The sequence below is a fragment of the Somniosus microcephalus genome, chromosome 8 (genome assembly GCF_052327205.1).
Source record: "Somniosus microcephalus isolate GS21.2 chromosome 8, FLI_Smic_1.0, whole genome shotgun sequence".
In the NCBI taxonomy this organism is placed as follows: Eukaryota; Metazoa; Chordata; class Chondrichthyes; order Squaliformes; family Somniosidae; genus Somniosus; species Somniosus microcephalus.
This window is the reverse complement of record NC_140994.1, coordinates 107,047,238-107,064,979: the sequence shown is the minus strand read 5'-3', so window position 1 is coordinate 107,064,979 and position 17,742 is coordinate 107,047,238. Positions and strand designations below refer to the sequence as shown.

At 57.4% G+C, this 17,742-nt stretch overlaps 1 protein-coding gene across 2 annotated transcripts in view; it reads left to right on the top strand.

The window, feature by feature from the left end:
- The first annotated feature begins 4,750 nt into the window (after positions 1-4,750).
- Positions 4,751-17,742, top strand: part of uimc1 (ubiquitin interaction motif containing 1) — a 61,904-nt gene continuing 48,912 nt past the window's right edge. For both annotated transcript variants that reach the window (XM_085995055.1, XM_085995054.1), the window contains exons 1-2: positions 4,751-5,912; positions 7,146-7,198. In XM_085995055.1, the coding sequence (XP_085851181.1) occupies positions 4,800-5,912; positions 7,146-7,198 (1,166 nt within the window). In that variant the 5' untranslated portion in view covers positions 4,751-4,799. The remainder of the gene's footprint in view (positions 5,913-7,145; positions 7,199-17,742) is intronic.

Here is a 17,742-nt window from a genome sequence, read left to right as displayed (position 1 = left end):
AGGGGGGCTGGACTGTCCATTACTGACCAGCAGGGGGACTGGACTGTCCATTACTGACCAGTTGGGGGGCTGGACTGTCCATTACTGACCAGTTGGGGGGCTGGACTGTCTATTACTGACCAGCAGGGGGGCTGGACTGTCCATTACTGACCAGTTGGGGGACTGGACTGTCCATTACTGACCAGTTGCGGGGCTGGACTGTCCATTACTGACCAGCAGGGGGGCTGGACTGTCCATTACTGACCAGTTGGGGGACTGGACTGTCCATTACTGACCAGTTGCGGGGCTGGACTGTCCTTTACTGACCAGTTGGGGGGCTGGACTGTCCATTGCAGACCAGTTGGGGGGCTGGACTGTCCTTTACTGACCAGTTGGGGGGCTGGACTGTCCTTTACAGACCAGTTGGGGGGCTGGACTGTCCATTACTGACCAGCAGGGTGGGGCTGGACTGTCCATTACTGACCAGTTGGGGGACTGGCCTGTCCATTACTGACCAGTTGGGGGGCTGGACTGTCTATTACTGACCAGCAGGGGGGCTGGACTGTCCATTACTGACCAGTTGGGGGACTGGACTGTCCATTACTGACCAGTTGCGGGGCTGGACTGTCCATTACTGACCAGCAGGGGGGCTGGACTGTCCATTACTGACCAGTTGGGGGACTGGACTGTCCATTACTGACCAGTTGCGGGGCTGGACTGTCCTTTACTGACCAGTTGGGGGGCTGGACTGTCCATTGCAGACCAGTTGGGGGGCTGGACTGTCCTTTACTGACCAGTTGGGGGGCTGGACTGTCCTTTACAGACCAGTTGGGGGGCTGGACTGTCCATTACTGACCAGCAGGGTGGGGCTGGACTGTCCATTACTGACCAGTTGGGGGACTGGACTGTCCATTACTGACCAGTTGGGGGGCTGGACTGTCCATTACTGACCAGTTGGGGGGCTGGACTGTCCATTGCTGACCAGTTGGGGGGCTGGACTGTCCATTACTGACCAGTTGGGGGGCTGGACTGTCCATTACTGACCAGCAGGGGGTGCTGGACTGTCCTTTACAGACCAGTTGGGGGACTGGACTGTCCATTACTGACCAGCAGGGGGTGCTGGACTGTCCATTACTGACCAGCAGGGGGGGCTGGACTGTCCATTACTGACCAGCAGGGGGGGGCTGGACTGTCCATTACTGACCAGTTGGGGGGCTGGACTGTCCATTACTGACCAGTTGCAGGGCTGGACTGTCCATTACTGACCAGTTGGGGGGTTGGACTGTCCATTACTGACCAGTTGGGGGGTTGGACTGTCCATTACTGACCAGTTGGGGGGCTGGACTGTCCATTACTGACCAGTTTGGGGGCTGGACTGCCATTACTGACCAGTTGGGGGGCTGGACTGTCCATTACTGACCAGTTGCGGGGCTGGACTGTCCATTACTGACCAGTTGGGGGGCTGGACTGTCCATTACTGACCAGTTGGGGGGCTGGACTGTCCTTTACTGACCAGTTGGGGGGCTGGACTGTCCATTTCTGACCAGTTGGGGGACTGGACTGTCCATTACTGACCAGTTGGGGGGCTGGACTGTCCATTACTGACCAGCTGGGGACTGGACTGTCCATTACTGACCAGTTGTGGGGGCTGGACTGTCCATTACTGACCAGTTGGGGGACTGGACTGTCCATTACTGACCAGTTGGGGGGCTGGACTGTCCATTACTGACCAGTTGGGGGACTGGACTGTCCATTACTGACCAGTTGGGGGGCTGGACTGTCCATTACTGACCAGTTGGGGGGCTGGACTGTCCATTACTGACCACATTATACACCATCTGCCACCTTACTGCCCACTCACTTAAACCTGTCTGTATCCCTTTGCAGGCTCTTTGCGTCCTCCTCACAGCTTACTTTCCTACCTAGCTTTGTATCGTCAGCAAACTTGGATACATTGCACTTGGTCCCTTCATCTAAGTCATTAATATAGATTGTAAATAGCTGAGCCAAGTTACAGCCTGCCAACCAAAAAATGACCCGTTTATCCCTACTCTCTGCTTTCTGTCCGTTAACTAATTCGTTATCCATATTTCCCCCAAACCCATGAGCCCATATCTTGCATAGCAACCTTTTATGTGGCACCTTATCGAATGCCTTTTGGAAATCCAAATATATATTTTTTTTTATTTGTTCATGGAATATGGGCATTGCTGACAAGGCCAGCATTTATTGACCAACCCTAATTCAAGAAGGTGGTGAGCTACCTTCTTGAACTGTAGAGGGCAGTTAAGAGTCAACCACATTGCTGTGGGTCTGGAGTCACATATAGGCCAGACCGGGTAAGGACAGCAGATTTCCTTCCCTAAAGGACATTAGTGAACCAGATGGGTTTTTACGGCAATCTGGTCGTTTCATGGTCACTTCCAAGTTTTGTGTCATCTGCAAATTTTGAAATTGTGCCCTGTACCCCCAAGTCCAAGTCATTAATGTATATCAAAAACAGCAGTTGTCCTAGTACTGAACCCTGGGGAACACCATTGTATAACTCCCTCCAGTCCGAAAAACAGCCATTCACCTGTTGTCTGTTGTCTATCCCTTAGCCAATTTTGTATCCATGCTGCTACTGCCCCTTTTATCCCATGAGCTTCAGTTTTGCTAACAAGCCACATGTGATACTTTATCAAACACCTTTTGAAAGACTGTATATACAACATCAACTGCAGTGCCCTCATCCACCCTCCCTGTTACCTTTTGAAAGACTGTATATACAACATCAACTGCAGTGCCCTCATCCACCCTCCCTGTTACCTTTTGAAAGACTGTATATACAACATCAACTGCAGTGCCCTCATCCACCCTCCCTGTTACCTTTTGAAAGTCCATATATACAACATCAACTGCAGTGCCCTCATCCACCCTCCCTGTTACCTTTTGAAAGTCCGTATATACAACATCAACTGCAGTGCCCTCATCCACCCTCCCTGTTACCTCATCAAAAAACTCAATAAAGTTAGTCAAACACGATTTGCCCTTAACAAATCCGTGCTGGCTCTCCATTATCAGTCCATGCTTGTCCAAGTGGCTGTTAATTTTCTCCCAGATTACTGTTGCTAAAAGCTTCCCACCACCGACGTTAAACTGACTGGCCTATAATTGCCAGGATTATCCTTCTTCTCTTTTTTAAACAAGTGTGTAACATTTGCAGTCCTTCAGACATTTGGCACCTTCCCTGTATCTGAGGAGGATTGGAAGATTATGGCCAACACCTCTGAAATTTCTACCCTTGCTTCCCTCAGCAACCTAGATGCATCCCATCCGGACTGGGCAACTTATCCACTTGAAGTACCGTCAGCCTTTCTAGTACCTCCTCTTCATCTATTTTTATCTCATCCAGTATCCCAGCAACCTCCTCATTTACCATAGCTTTGGCAAAGTCCTCTTCCTTGGTAAACTACCGCCCCAACTCCAACCTCCCTTTCCTCTCAAGTCCTTGAACGTGTTGTCGCCTTCCAAATCCGTGCCCATCTTTCCCGCAACTCCATGTTTGAATCCCTCCAATCAGGTTTCCGCCCCTGCCACAGTACCAAAACGGCTCTCATCAGAGTCACAAATGACATCTTTTGTGACTGTGACAAAGGTAAACTATCCCTCCTCGTCCTTCTTGACTTGTCTGCAGCCTTTGACACGGTTGACCACTCCATCCTCCTCCAACGCCTCTCCACCGTCGTCCAGGTGGGTGGTACTGCACTCGCCTGGTTCCATTCTTATCTATCTAATCATAGCCAGAGACTCACTTGCAATGGCTTCTCTTCCCACTCCTGCATTGTTACCTCTGGTGTCCCCCAAGGATCTACCCTTGGCCCCCTCCTATTTCTCATCTACATGCTGCCCCTTGATGACATTGTCCGAAAACACAGCATCAGTTTCCACATGTACGCTGATGACACCCAGCTCTACCTCAGCACAACTTCTCTCCACCCCTCCACAGTCTCTAAATTTTCAGACTGCTTGTTCGACATCCACCTCTGGATGAGCAGAAATTTTCTCCACAAGGTCCGTTCTCTAGCCACCGACTCCATCCCTCTCCCTAACATCTGTCTGAGGCTGAACCACACTGTTTGCAACCTTGGTGTCATATTTGACCTTGAAATGAGCTTCTGACCACTTTTCTGCAGCATAACTAAGACCGCCTATTTCCACCCCCGTAACATCGCCCATCTCCGCCCCTGCCTCAGCTCATCCGCTGCTGAAACCTTCATCCAGGCCTTTGTTACCTCTAGACTTGACTATTCCACTGCACTCCTGGCTGGCCTCCCACGTTCCACCCTACGTAACCTTGTGGTCATCCAAAACTCGGCTGCCCGTGTCCTAACTCGCACCAAGTCCCATTCACCCATCACCCCTGCGCTTGCTGACTTGCATTGGCTCCTGGTTAAGTAATGCCTCGATTTCAAAATTCTCATCCGCATTTTCAAATCCCTCCATGCCCTCGCCCCTCCCTACCTTTGTAATCTCCTCCAGCCCCACAACCCCCAAGATATCTGTGCTCCTCTAATTCTGCCCTTTTGAGCATCCCTGATTATAATCGCTCTACCTGGTGCCTTCTGTTGCCTAGGCCCTAAGCTCTGGAATTCCCTCCCTAATCCAAGCTTTTGGTCATCTGCCCTAATTTAACCTTATGTGGCTCGGTGTCGCGTGTTCCCCTGTTTCTGTTGTTTGAAGGTGCGTGTTCCCCTGTTTCTGATGTTTGAAGGTGTGTGTTCCCTTTTCAGACACACAGCCTGGGCGAGAGCACGGTTGGAGATGAGTTGACAGGGACCATGACCGGCAGTAAGGTGGGAGACTGTGAGACAGCGATGTGTGCAGAGAGTGCCCCCGGCGACACCAGGACTCCTGACGGGCAACAGGAAGAAGAGTCACTGGCCCCCCACGGACTCTCTGAGCCGGAGCTGGGCAGGATGGACAACCCCCTCAGCCCATTGGTGGTTTTGGAGAAGTTGAGTGAAGAGATCGTCCGATGTTCCCAGGAGTCCAGCATCATCCTTTCTCCAGAAAAACAACTGTCTCTCGGCACCAGGTCCCCTCTGAGGAATCTCTGTAAAAATCGCCCTCCTTCCGTAAATGTCTCACCCTGTGGAGGTGTGGAGATCCCCAAAGGCTCCCCTCATGGGACGAAGTCTTCTCTCTCCAAGAAGCTATCTCCCAATGAAGTAGAGAAGGAGCTGAGAGAGGCTTCAAGTCAGCAGAGTGTGCAGGAGACCGAGTCCAGCACACAACCATCATTAGACCAAGAAACTATAGCACAGCACCTCAGTAACTCTGAGCACAAACTGGAGCTGGATTCCAGTGGGTCCCATCGGTCTGAGGTGGCGAGCCTCCAACCCTCATTGCCTGCAGTGAAGGAACAGAGAAGCGTGGCGGTGCACGGTTGTGAGCAGGTGTGTATACAGAGTGAATGTTCAGGGCCAGTGCCTCCGCCTCCTTGCGCGCCCAGCCCTCTCGGGGGTCAGTCGGCAGATGACGATGGGCTGGTTTATTATTTTTGGGGCATCCCATTTTGCCCTAGTGGCTTGGACCCGGATCAGTACACGAGTGTCATCGTATGCCAGCTGGAAACATACGAGAAATGTCTGAAACAGGCGCAGAGCCAGCTCCTGCGGAAAGCGGAGTTCGGGCCACCATTGCTGCCCACGCCTGTGCCCAGGGAGGCTCAACGTCCGAAGCGGGGGCAGTTGGCACAGGCTGAGTCCATAGCAACAGCCAACCAGCACCAGGACCGAGAGTCTGGCAGCGAGAATGAGGAGGAAATGGAGCGGCAGGCAGAGAGAACTCCAACAGGACGGTCATCGGATGGTGAGGAGTCTACTGAAGAGGTGCAGAGAAGCAGTGACGGGGTGGAGAGATGTTCAGAAGATGCCAGCAGTCAGCAACAGGTAAATGGCAGAAGTGTCGTCAAACTTGATGCTGCACATGGCCTGTGAGCTGGAGTTCTGACTGAGCTGAACTGAGAGTTCAGGTACCGTACTGTAGCTTTTAAAAGCTCTTTATAATAATTTGTCCATGACTACACAAACCACTCTGGGTACAGGTATACTGTGTATCAGTAAAACAGGTTTATTAAGCATTAAACATCCAGTACAAAGAAGTAATACTTAAGAAGATAGTCGCAGTTTGTTCATCGAACCCCAGCGTTCCTTCCGAGTGACTCTTTAACTCTTGCTGTGTTCTGTTGACTGAAGCTTCTCATCCTCTGGTTTCACGCAGCTTTCAGTGTTCAATAGCTGTTCCTTTATTGCTTTTTTCCCTTTCAAAATACATAGTAATTTGCAGCTGCCTCACCATTCTGACCTTCACAAGTACGGTCTATGATTTCCTTCCTTTTTCTGCTGTGAGCTTTTCTCTAAGAACTTTTACATTCCCATGAATTGCGACAGATGTCTTTTGCCTTTCACATAGCCCATTATCTAGCCTGGTCTGAAACTTCACCGATAAGTGATATTAGATTTTACCATCATGCTTTACTTCTTAGCCATTCGCCATTTTATACAGGCTTTTTAGGTTTTTAATATACAATTTCACATATTACAGTTACTTAATAATGGTTACAAAATCTTAACAATGTTTACTAAATCCAGAGGTACTCTATCCTACAGTACGAGAAGGAAACATTGTGAGAGGCATGGTCCGAGCCCCCAGCAGCTTTACATTATGCAGAACAGACTGATTGCTCCTCACACCAACCACTACCAGAAGGAAGGGTTTTAGACAATTGAAAAGAGACAGGGAGAAGGAAGATGGGGTTCAGCAGTACAGGGAGACAGTTCCTGTGCCCCGCTCTGCCGGTGGGGTGGGTCCTGTGCCCTGCTCTGCCGGTGGGGTGGGTCCTGTGCCACACTCTGCTGGGTTGTGGGGGTCCTGTGGCACACTCTGCCGGTGGGGGTCCTGTGGCACACTCTGCTGGGTTGTGCGGGTCATGTGCCACACTCTGCTGGGTTGTGGGGGTCCTGTGGCACACTCTGCTGGGTTGTGGGGGTCCTGTGCTACACCCTGCCGGTGGGGGGGGTCCTGTGCCATGTTTTGTGGGAGGGGCCTCTGGCCGCGCTCTCTGTGGGAGGGGCCTGTGCTACGCTCTGTGTCTTTTACTCTGTTCCTTTGTTCCTTTCCAGTCTTCGGATGTGTTCATTGAAGAAACTCCGGAGAAGGATGAAAGAGGCAACAGGTACAGTAAACAAGATGCTCGCTAACGGCATGTACACTGGGCCAGGGATCTCAAAAGCACTCAAGTTCATTAGTGAATGTATTTATCCTCATGTCAATTGTGAACATTAGGGTTCCGTGTGGATAGTGAGATCAGGGGCGTTGTTAATGAGTGCAGGCCCCAGTCACAGTGCACAGTCCTCCTCTGTTTAGTATATCAATGTGCCAACTGGGACTGAGGAGCAGGGTAGGGAGATAGTGCTGTGTGGTAGGTGTGTGTGTGTGTGTGGGGAGAGGGGAGGCAGTGAGTGTGTGTTGTTCCCCGTGTCTCTCGGAGGGGAGGCAGTGAGCGTGTGTTGTTCCCCGTGTCTCTCGGAGGGGAGGCAGTGAGCGTGTGTTGTTACCCGTGTGTCTCGGAGGGGAGGCAGTGAGTGTGTGTTGTTCCCCGTGTCTCTCGGAGGGGAGGCAGTGAGTGTGTGATGTTCCCCGTGTCTCTCGGAGGGGAGGCAGTGAGCGTGTGTTGTTCCCCGTGTCTCTCGGAGGGGAGGCAGTGAGCGTGTGTTGTTCCCCGTGTCTCTCGGAGGGGAGGCAGTGAGCGTGTGTTGTTCCCTGTGTCTCTCGGAGGGGAGGCAGTGAGCGTGTGTTGTTCCCCGTGTCTCTCGGAGGGGAGGCAGTGAGCGTGTGTTGTTCCCCGTGTCTCTCGGAGGGGAGGCAGTGAGCGTGTGTTGTTCCCCGTGTCTCTCGGAGGGGAGGCAGTGAGCGTGTGTTGTTCCCCGTGTCTCTCGGAGGGGAGGCAGTGAGTGTGTGTTGTTCCCCGTGTCTCTCGGAGGGGAGGCAGTGAGCGTGTGTTGTTCCCCGTGTCTCTCGGTGGGGAGGCAGTGAGCGTGTGTTGTTCCCCGTGTCTCTCGGTGGGGAGGCAGTGAGCGTGTGTTGTTCCCCGTGTCTCTCGGAGGGGAGGCAGTGAGTGTGTGTTGTTCCCCGTGTCTCTCGGAGGGGAGGCAGTGAGTGTGTGTTGTTCCCCGTGTCTCTCGGAGGGGAGGCAGTGAGTGTGTGTTGTTACCCGTGTCTCTCGGAGGGGAGGCAGTGAGCGTGTGTTGTTCCCCGTGTCTCTCGGAGGGGAGGCAGTGAGCGTGTGTTGTTCCCCGTGTCTCTCGGAGGGGAGGCAGTGAGCGTGTGTTGTTCCCCGTATCTCTCGGAGGGGAGGCAGTGAGTGTGTGTTGTTACCCGTGTGTCTCGGAGGGGAGGCAGTGAGCGTGTGTTGTTACCCGTGTCTCTCGGAGGGGAGGCAGTGAGTGTGTGTTGTTACCCGTGTCTCTCGGAGGGGAGGCAGTGAGCGTGTGTTGTTCCCCATGTCTCTCGGAGGGGAGGCAGTGAGTGTGTGTTGTTCCCTGTGTCTCTCGGAGGGGAGGCAGTGAGCGTGTGTTGTTACCCGTGTCTCTCGGAGGGGAGGCAGTGAGTGTGTGTTGTTACCCGTGTCTCTCGGAGGGGAGGCAGTGAGCGTGTGTTGTTCCCCATGTCTCTCGGAGGGGAGGCAGTGAGTGTGTGTTGTTCCTCGTGTCTCTCGGTGGGGAGGCAGTGAGCGTGTGTTGTTCCCCGTGTCTCTCGGAGGGGAGGCAGTGAGTGTGTGTTGTTCCTCGTGTCTCTCGGAGGGGAGGCAGTGAGTGTGTGTTGTTCCTCGTGTCTCTCGGAGGGGAGGCAGTGAGCGTGTGTTGTTACCCGTGTCTCTCGGAGGGGAGGCAGTGAGTGTGTGTTGTTACCCGTGTGTCTCGGAGGGGAGGCAGTGAGCGTGTGTTGTTCCCCGTGTCTCTCGGAGGGGAGGCAGTGAGTGTGTGTTGTTCCCCGTGTCTCTCGGAGGGGAGGCAGTGAGTGTGTGTTGTTCCCCGTGTCTCTCGGAGGGGAGGCAGTGAGCGTGTGTTGTTCCCCGTGTCTCTCGGAGGGGAGGCAGTGAGCGTGTGTTGTTCCCCGTGTCTCTCGGAGGGGAGGCAGTGAGTGTGTGTTGTTCCCCGTGTCTCTCGGAGGGGAGGCAGTGAGCGTGTGTTGTTCCCCGTGTCTCTCGGAGGGGAGGCAGTGAGCGTGTGTTGTTCCCCATGTCTCTCGGTGGGGAGGCAGTGAGTGTGTGTTGTTCCCCGTGTCTCTCGGAGGGGAGGCAGTGAGCGTGTGTTGTTCCCCGTGTCTCTCGGAGGGGAGGCAGTGAGTGTGTGTTGTTCCCCGTGTCTCTCGGAGGGGAGGCAGTGAGCGTGTGTTGTTCCCCGTGTCTCTCGGAGGGGAGGCAGTGAGCGTGTGTTGTTCCCCATGTCTCTCGGAGGGGAGGCAGTGAGTGTGTGTTGTTCCCCGTGTCTCTCGGAGGGGAGGCAGTGAGCGTGTGTTGTTCCCCGTGTCTCTCGGAGGGGAGGCAGTGAGTGTGTGTTGTTCCTCGTGTCTCTCGGAGGGGAGGCAGTGAGTGTGTGTTGTTCCCCGTGTCTCTCGGTGGGGAGGCAGTGAGCGTGTGTTGTTCCCCGTGTCTCTCGGAGGGGAGGCAGTGAGCGTGTGTTGTTCCCCGTGTCTCTCGGAGGGGAGGCAGTGAGCATGTGTTGTTCCCCGTGTCTCTCGGAGGGGAGGCAGTGAGCGTGTGTTGTTCCCCGTGTCTCTCGGAGGGGAGGCAGTGAGCATGTGTTGTTCCCCGTGTCTCTCGGTGGGGAGGCAGTGAGCGTGTGTTGTTCCCTGTGTCTCTCGGAGGGGAGGCAGTGAGCGTGTGTTGTTCCCCGTGTCTCTCGGAGGGGAGGCAGTGAGTGTGTGTTGTTCCCCGTGTCTCTCGGAGGGGAGGCAGTGAGCGTGTGTTGTTCCCCGTGTCTCTCGGAGGGGAGGCAGTGAGCGTGTGTTGTTCCCCATGTCTCTCGGAGGGGAGGCAGTGAGCGTGTGTTGTTCCCCGTGTCTCTCGGAGGGGAGGCAGTGAGCGTGTGTTGTTCCCCGTGTCTCTCGGAGGGGAGGCAGTGAGTGTGTGTTGTTCCCCGTGTCTCTCGGAGGGGAGGCAGTGAGTGTGTGTTGTTCCCCGTGTCTCTCGGAGGGGAGGCAGTGAGCGTGTGTTGTTCCCCGTGTCTCTCGGAGGGGAGGCAGTGAGCGTGTGTTGTTCCCCGTGTCTCTCGGAGGGGAGGCAGTGAGCGTGTGTTGTTCCCCGTGTCTCTCGGAGGGGAGGCAGTGAGCGTGTGTTGTTCCCCGTGTCTCTCGGAGGGGAGGCAGTGAGCGTGTGTTGTTCCCCGTGTCTCTCGGAGGGGAGGCAGTGAGTGTGTGTTGTTACCCGTGTGTCTCGGAGGGGAGGCAGTGAGCGTGTGTTGTTCCCCGTGTCTCTCGGAGGGGAGGCAGTGAGCGTGTGTTGTTCCCCATGTCTCTCGGTGGGGAGGCAGTGAGTGTGTGTTGTTCCCCGTCTCTCTCGGAGGGGAGGCAGTGAGTGTGTGTTGTTACCCGTGTGTCTCGGAGGGGAGGCAGTGAGCGTGTGTTGTTCCCCGTGTCTCTCGGAGGGGAGGCAGTGAGCGTGTGTTGTTCCCCGTGTCTCTCGGAGGGGAGGCAGTGAGCGTGTGTTGTTCCCCGTGTCTCTCGGAGGGGAGGCAGTGAGCGTGTGTTGTTACCCGTGTCTCTCGGAGGGGAGGCAGTGAGCGTGTGTTGTTACCCGTGTCTCTCGGAGGGGAGGCAGTGAGCGTGTGTTGTTCCCCGTGTCTCTCGGAGGGGAGGCAGTGAGCGTGTGTTGTTCCCCGTGTCTCTCGGAGGGGAGGCAGTGAGCGTGTGATGTTCCCCGTGTCTCTCGGAGGGGAGGCAGTGAGTGTGTGTTGTTCCCCGTGTCTCTCGGAGGGGAGGCAGTGAGCGTGTGTTGTTCCCCGTGTCTCTCGGAGGGGAGGCAGTGAGTGTGTGTTGTTCCCCGTGTCTCTCGGAGGGGAGGCAGTGAGCGTGTGTTGTTCCCCGTGTCTCTCGGAGGGGAGGCAGTGAGCGTGTGTTGTTCCCCGTGTCTCTCGGAGGGGAGGCAGTGAGCGTGTGTTGTTCCCCGTGTCTCTCGGAGGGGAGGCAGTGAGTGTGTGTTGTTCCCCGTGTCTCTCGGAGGGGAGGCAGTGAGCGTGTGTTGTTCCCCGTGTCTCTCGGAGGGGAGGCAGTGAGCGTGTGTTGTTCCCCGTGTCCCTCGGAGGGGAGGCAGTGAGCGTGTGTTGTTCCCCGTGTCTCTCGGAGGGGAGGCAGTGAGCGTGTGTTGTTCCCCGTGTGTCTCGGAGGGGAGGCAGTGAGTGTGTGTTGTTCCCCATGTCTCTCGGAGGGGAGGCAGTGAGCGTGTGTTGTTCCTCGTGTCTCTCGGAGGGGAGGCAGTGAGTGTGTGATGTTCCCCGTGTCTCTCGGAGGGGAGGCAGTGAGCGTGTGTTGTTCCCCGTGTCTCTCGGAGGGGAGGCAGTGAGCGTGTGTTGTTCCCCGTGTCTCTCGGAGGGGAGGCAGTGAGCGTGTGTTGTTCCCCGTGTCTCTCGGAGGGGAGGCAGTGAGTGTGTGTTGTTCCCCGTGTCTCTCGGTGGGGAGGCAGTGAGTGTGTGTTGTTCCTCGTGTCTCTCGGAGGGGAGGCAGTGAGCGTGTGTTGTTCCCCGTGTCTCTCGGAGGGGAGGCAGTGAGTGTGTGTTGTTCCCCGTGTCTCTCGGTGGGGAGGCAGTGAGCGTGTGTTGTTCCCCGTGTCTCTCGGAGGGGAGGCAGTGAGTGTGTGTTGTTCCTCGTGTCTCTCGGAGGGGAGGCAGTGAGTGTGTGTTGTTCCCCGTGTCTCTCGGAGGGGAGGCAGTGAGCGTGTGTTGTTCCCCGTGTCTCTCGGAGGGGAGGCAGTGAGCGTGTGTTGTTCCCTGTGTCTCTCGGAGGGGAGGCAGTGAGCGTGTGTTGTTCCCCGTGTCTCTCGGAGGGGAGGCAGTGAGCGTGTGTTGTTCCCCGTGTCTCTCGGAGGGGAGGCAGTGAGTGTGTGTTGTTCCCCGTGTCTCTCGGTGGGGAGGCAGTGAGTGTGTGTTGTTCCCCGTGTCTCTCGGAGGGGAGGCAGTGAGTGTGTGTTGTTCCCCGTGTCTCTCGGTGGGGAGGCAGTGAGTGTGTGTTGTTCCCCGTGTCTCTCGGAGGGGAGGCAGTGAGCGTGTGTTGTTCCCCGTGTCTCTCGGAGGGGAGGCAGTGAGTGTGTGTTGTTCCCCGTGTCTCTCGGAGGGGAGGCAGTGAGTGTGAGTTGTTCCCCGTGTGTCTCTCGGAGGGGAGGCAGTGAGTGTGTGTTGTTCCCCGTGTCTCTCGGTGGGGAGGCAGTGAGCGTGTGATGTTCCCCGTGTCTCTCGGAGGGGAGGCAGTGAGCGTGTGTTGTTCCCCGTGTCTCTCGGAGGGGAGGCAGTGAGCGTGTGTTGTTCCCCGTGTCTCTCGGAGGGGAGGCAGTGAGCGTGTGTTGTTCCCCGTGTCTCTCGGAGGGGAGGCAGTGAGCGTGTGTTGTTCCCCGTGTCTCTCGGAGGGGAGGCAGTGAGTGTGTGTTGTTCCCCGTGTCTCTCGGAGGGGAGGCAGTGAGCGTGTGTTGTTCCCCGTGTCTCTCGGAGGGGAGGCAGTGAGTGTGTGTTGTTCCCCGTATCTCTCGGAGGGGAGGCAGTGAGTGTGTGTTGTTCCCCGTGTCTCTCGGAGGGGAGGCAGTGAGTGTGTGTTGTTCCCCGTGTCTCTCGGAGGGGAGGCAGTGAGCGTGTGTTGTTCCCCGTGTCTCTCGGAGGGGAGGCAGTGAGCGTGTGTTGTTCCCCGTGTCTCTCGGAGGGGAGGCAGTGAGTGTGTGTTGTTCCCCGTGTCTCTCAGAGGGGAGGCAGTGAGCGTGTGTTGTTCCCCGTGTCTCTCGGAGGGGAGGCAGTGAGTGTGTGTTGTTCCCCGTGTCTCTCGGAGGGGAGGCAGTGAGCGTGTGTTGTTCCCCGTGTCTCTCAGAGGGGAGGCAGTGAGCATGTGTTGTTCCCCGTGTCTCTCGGAGGGGAGGCAGTGAGCGTGTGTTGTTCCCCGTGTCTCTCGGAGGGGAGGCAGTGAGCGTGTGTTGTTCCCCGTGTCTCTCGGTGGGGAGGCAGTGAGCGTGTGTTGTTCCCCGTGTCTCTCGGAGGGGAGGCAGTGAGCGTGTGTTGTTCCCCGTGTCTCTCGGTGGGGAGGCAGTGAGCGTGTGTTGTTCCCCGTGTCTCTCGGAGGGGAGGCAGTGAGCGTGTGTTGTTCCCCGTGTCTCTCGGTGGGGAGGCAGTGAGTGTGTATTGTTCCCCGTGTCTCTCGGAGGGGAGGCAGTGAGCGTGTGTTGTTCCCCGTGTCTCTCGGAGGGGAGGCAGTGAGCGTGTGTTGTTCCTCGTGTCTCTCGGAGGGGAGGCAGTGAGCGTGTGTTGTTCCCCGTGTCTCTCGGTGGGGAGGCAGTGAGCGTGTGTTGTTCCTCGTGTCTCTCGGAGGGGAGGCAGTGAGCGTGTGTTGTTCCCCGTGTCTCTCGGTGGGGAGGCAGTGAGCGTGTGTTGTTCCTCGTGTCTCTCGGAGGGGAGGCAGTGAGCGTGTGTTGTTCCCCGTGTCTCTCGGTGGGGAGGCAGTGAGTGTGTGTTGTTCCCCGTGTCTCTCGGAGGGGAGGCAGTGAGCGTGTGTTGTTCCCCGTGTCTCTCGGAGGGGAGGCAGTGAGCGTGTGTTGTTCCCCGTGTCTCTCGGAGGGGAGGCAGTGAGTGTGTGTTGTTCCCCGTGTCTCTCGGTGGGGAGGCAGTGAGTGTGTGTTGTTCCCCGTGTCTCTCGGAGGGGAGGCAGTGAGCGTGTGTTGTTCCCCGTGTCTCTCGGAGGGGAGGCAGTGAGTGTGTGTTGTTCCCTGTGTCTCTCGGAGGGGAGGCAGTGAGCGTGTGTTGTTCCCCGTGTGTCTCGGAGGGGAGGCAGTGAGCGTGTGTTGTTCCCCGTGTCTCTCGGAGGGGAGGCAGTGAGCGTGTGTTGTTCCCCGTGTCTCTCGGAGGGGAGGCAGTGAGCGTGTGTTGTTCCCCGTCTCTCGGAGGGGAGGCAGTGAGCGTGTGTTGTTCCCCGTGTCTCTCGGAGGGGAGGCAGTGAGCGTGTGTTGTTCCCCGTCTCTCGGAGGGGAGGCAGTGAGTGTGTGTTGTTCCTCGTGTCTCTCGGAGGGGAGGCAGTGAGCGTGTGTTGTTCCCCGTGTCTCTCGGAGGGGAGGCAGTGAGCGTGTGTTGTTCCCTGTGTCTCTCGGAGGGGAGGCAGTGAGTGTGTGTTGTTCCCTGTGTCTCGGAGGGGAGGCAGTGAGCGTGTGTTGTTCCCCGTCTCTCGGAGGGGAGGCAGTGAGCGTGTGTTGTTCCCCGTGTCTCTCGGAGGGGAGGCAGTGAGTGTGTGTTGTTCCCCGTGTCTCTCGGAGGGGAGGCAGTGAGTGTGTGTTGTTCCCTGTGTCTCGGAGGGGAGGCAGTGAGCGTGTGTTGTTCCCCGTCTCTCGGAGGGGAGGCAGTGAGCGTGTGTTGTTCCCCGTGTCTCTCGGAGGGGAGGCAGTGAGCGTGTGTTGTTCCCTGTGTCTCTCGGAGGGGAGGCAGTGAGCGTGTGTTGTTCCCCGTGTCTCTCGGAGGGGAGGCAGTGAGCGTGTGTTGTTCCCCGTGTCTCTCGGAGGGGAGGCAGTGAGCGTGTGTTGTTCCCCGTGTCTCTCGGAGGGGAGGCAGTGAGCGTGTGTTGTTACCCGTGTCTCTCGGAGGGGAGGCAGTGAGCGTGTGTTGTTCCCCGTGTCTCTCGGAGGGGAGGCAGTGAGCGTGTGTTGTTCCCCGTGTCTCTCGGAGGGGAGGCAGTGAGTGTGTGTTGTGCCCCGTGTCTCTCGGAGGGGAGGCAGTGAGCGTGTGTTGTTCCCCGTGTCTCTCGGAGGGGAGGCAGTGAGCGTGTGTTGTTCCCCGTGTCTCTCGGTGGGGAGGCAGTGAGTGTGTGTTGTTCCCCGTGTCTCTCGGTGGGGAGGCAGTGAGTGTGTGTTGTGCCCCGTGTCTCTCGGAGGGGAGGCAGTGAGCGTGTGTTGTTCCCCGTGTCTCTCGGAGGGGAGGCAGTGAGTGTGTGTTGTTCCCCGTGTCTCTCGGAGGGGAGGCAGTGAGCGTGTGTTGTTCCCCGTGTCTCTCGGAGGGGAGGCAGTGAGCGTGTGTTGTTACCCGTGTGTCTCGGAGGGGAGGCAGTGAGTGTGTGTTGTTCCCCGTGTCTCTCGGAGGGGAGGCAGTGAGTGTGTGTTGTTCCCCGTGTCTCTCGGAGGGGAGGCAGTGAGTGTGTGTTGTTCCCCGTGTCTCTCGGAGGGGAGGCAGTGAGTGTGTGTTGTTCCCCGTGTCTCTCGGAGGGGAGGCAGTGAGCGTGTGTTGTTCCCCGTGTCTCTCGGAGGGGAGGCAGTGAGTGTGTGTTGTTCCCCGTGTCTCTCGGAGGGGAGGCAGTGAGTGTGTGTTGTTCCCCGTGTCTCTCGGAGGGGAGGCAGTGAGCGTGTGTTGTTCCCCGTCTCTCGGAGGGGAGGCAGTGAGCGTGTGTTGTTCCCCGTGTCTCTCGGAGGGGAGGCAGTGAGTGTGTGTTGTTCCCCGTGTCTCTCGGTGGGGAGGCAGTGAGCGTGTGTTGTTCCCCGTGTCTCTCGGAGGGGAGGCAGTGAGTGTGTGTTGTTCCCCGTGTCTCTCGGTGGGGAGGCAGTGAGTGTGTGTTGTTCCCCGTGTCTCTCGGAGGGGAGGCAGTGAGCGTGTGTTGTTCCCCGTGTCTCTCGGAGGGGAGGCAGTGAGTGTGTGTTGTTCCCCGTGTCTCTCGGAGGGGAGGCAGTGAGTGTGTGTTGTTCCCCGTGTCTCTCGGAGGGGAGGCAGTGAGCGTGTGTTGTTCCCCGTGTCTCTCGGAGGGGAGGCAGTGAGTGTGTGTTGTTCCCCGTGTCTCTCGGAGGGGAGGCAGTGAGCGTGTGTTGTTCCTCGTGTCTCTCGGAGGGGAGGCAGTGAGCGTGTGTTGTTCCCCATGTCTCTCGGAGGGGAGGCAGTGAGTGTGTGTTGTTCCCCGTGTCTCTCGGAGGGGAGGCAGTGAGCGTGTGTTGTTCCTCGTGTCTCTCGGAGGGGAGGCAGTGAGCGTGTGTTGTTCCCCGTGTCTCTCGGAGGGGAGGCAGTGAGTGTGTGTTGTTCCCCATGTCTCTCGGAGGGGAGGCAGTGAGTGTGTGTTGTTCCCCGTGTCTCTCGGAGGGGAGGCAGTGAGTGTGTGTTGTTCCCCGTGTCTCTCGGAGGGGAGGCAGTGAGCGTGTGTTGTTCCCCATGTCTCTCGGAGGGGAGGCAGTGAGCGTGTGTTGTTCCCCGTGTCTCTCGGAGGGGAGGCAGTGAGTGTGTGTTGTTCCCCGTGTCTCTCGGAGGGGAGGCAGTGAGTGTGTGTTGTTCCCCGTATCTCTCGGAGGGGAGGCAGTGAGCGTGTGTTGTTCCCCGTGTCTCTCGGAGGGGAGGCAGTGAGCGTGTGTTGTTCCCCGTGTCTCTCGGTGGGGAGGCAGTGAGCGTGTGTTGTTCCCCATGTCTCTCGGAGGGGAGGCAGTGAGCGTGTGTTGTTCCCCGTGTCTCTCGGAGGGGAGGCAGTGAGCGTGTGTTGTTCCCCATGTCTCTCGGAGGGGAGGCAGTGAGTGTGTGTTGTTCCCCGTGTCTCTCGGAGGGGAGGCAGTGAGCGTGTGTTGTTCCCCGTGTCTCTCGGAGGGGAGGCAGTGAGTGTGTGTTGTTCCCTGTGTCTCTCGGAGGGGAGGCAGTGAGCGTGTGTTGTTCCCTGTGTCTCTCGGAGGGGAGGCAGTGAGCGTGTGTTGTTCCCTGTGTCTCTCGGAGGGGAGGCAGTGAGCGTGTGTTGTTCCCTGTGTCTCTCGGAGGGGAGGCAGTGAGTGTGTGTTGTTCCCCGTGTCTCTCGGAGGGGAGGCAGTGAGCGTGTGTTGTTCCCTGTGTCTCTCGGAGGGGAGGCAGTGAGTGTGTGTTGTTCCCCGTGTCTCTCGGAGGGGAGGCAGTGAGTGTGTGTTGTTCCCCGTGTCTCTCGGAGGGGAGGCAGTGAGCGTGTGTTGTTCCCCGTGTCTCTCGGAGGGGAGGCAGTGAGCGTGTGTTGTTCCCCGTGTCTCTCGGTGGGGAGGCAGTGAGTGTGTGTTGTTCCCCGTGTCTCTCGGAGGGGAGGCAGTGAGTGTGTGTTGTTCCCCGTGTCTCTCGGAGGGGAGGCAGTGAGTGTGTGTTGTTCCCTGTGTCTCTCGGAGGGGAGGCAGTGAGCGTGTGTTGTTCCCCGTGTCTCTCGGAGGGGAGGCAGTGAGCGTGTGTTGTTCCCTGTGTCTCTCGGAGGGGAGGCAGTGAGCGTGTGTTGTTCCCCGTGTCTCTCGGTGGGGAGGCAGTGAGTGTGTGTTGTTCCCTGTGTCTCTCGGAGGGGAGGCAGTGAGTGTGTGTTGTTCCCCGTGTCTCTCGGAGGGGAGGCAGTGAGTGTGTGTTGTTCCCCGTGTCTCTCGGAGGGGAGGCAGTGAGTGTGTGTTGTTCCCCGTGTCTCTCGGAGGGGAGGCAGTGAGCGTGTGTTGTTCCCCGTGTCTCTCGGTGGGGAGGCAGTGAGTGTGTGTTGTTCCCCGTGTCTCTCGGAGGGGAGGCAGTGAGTGTGTGTTGTTCCCCGTGT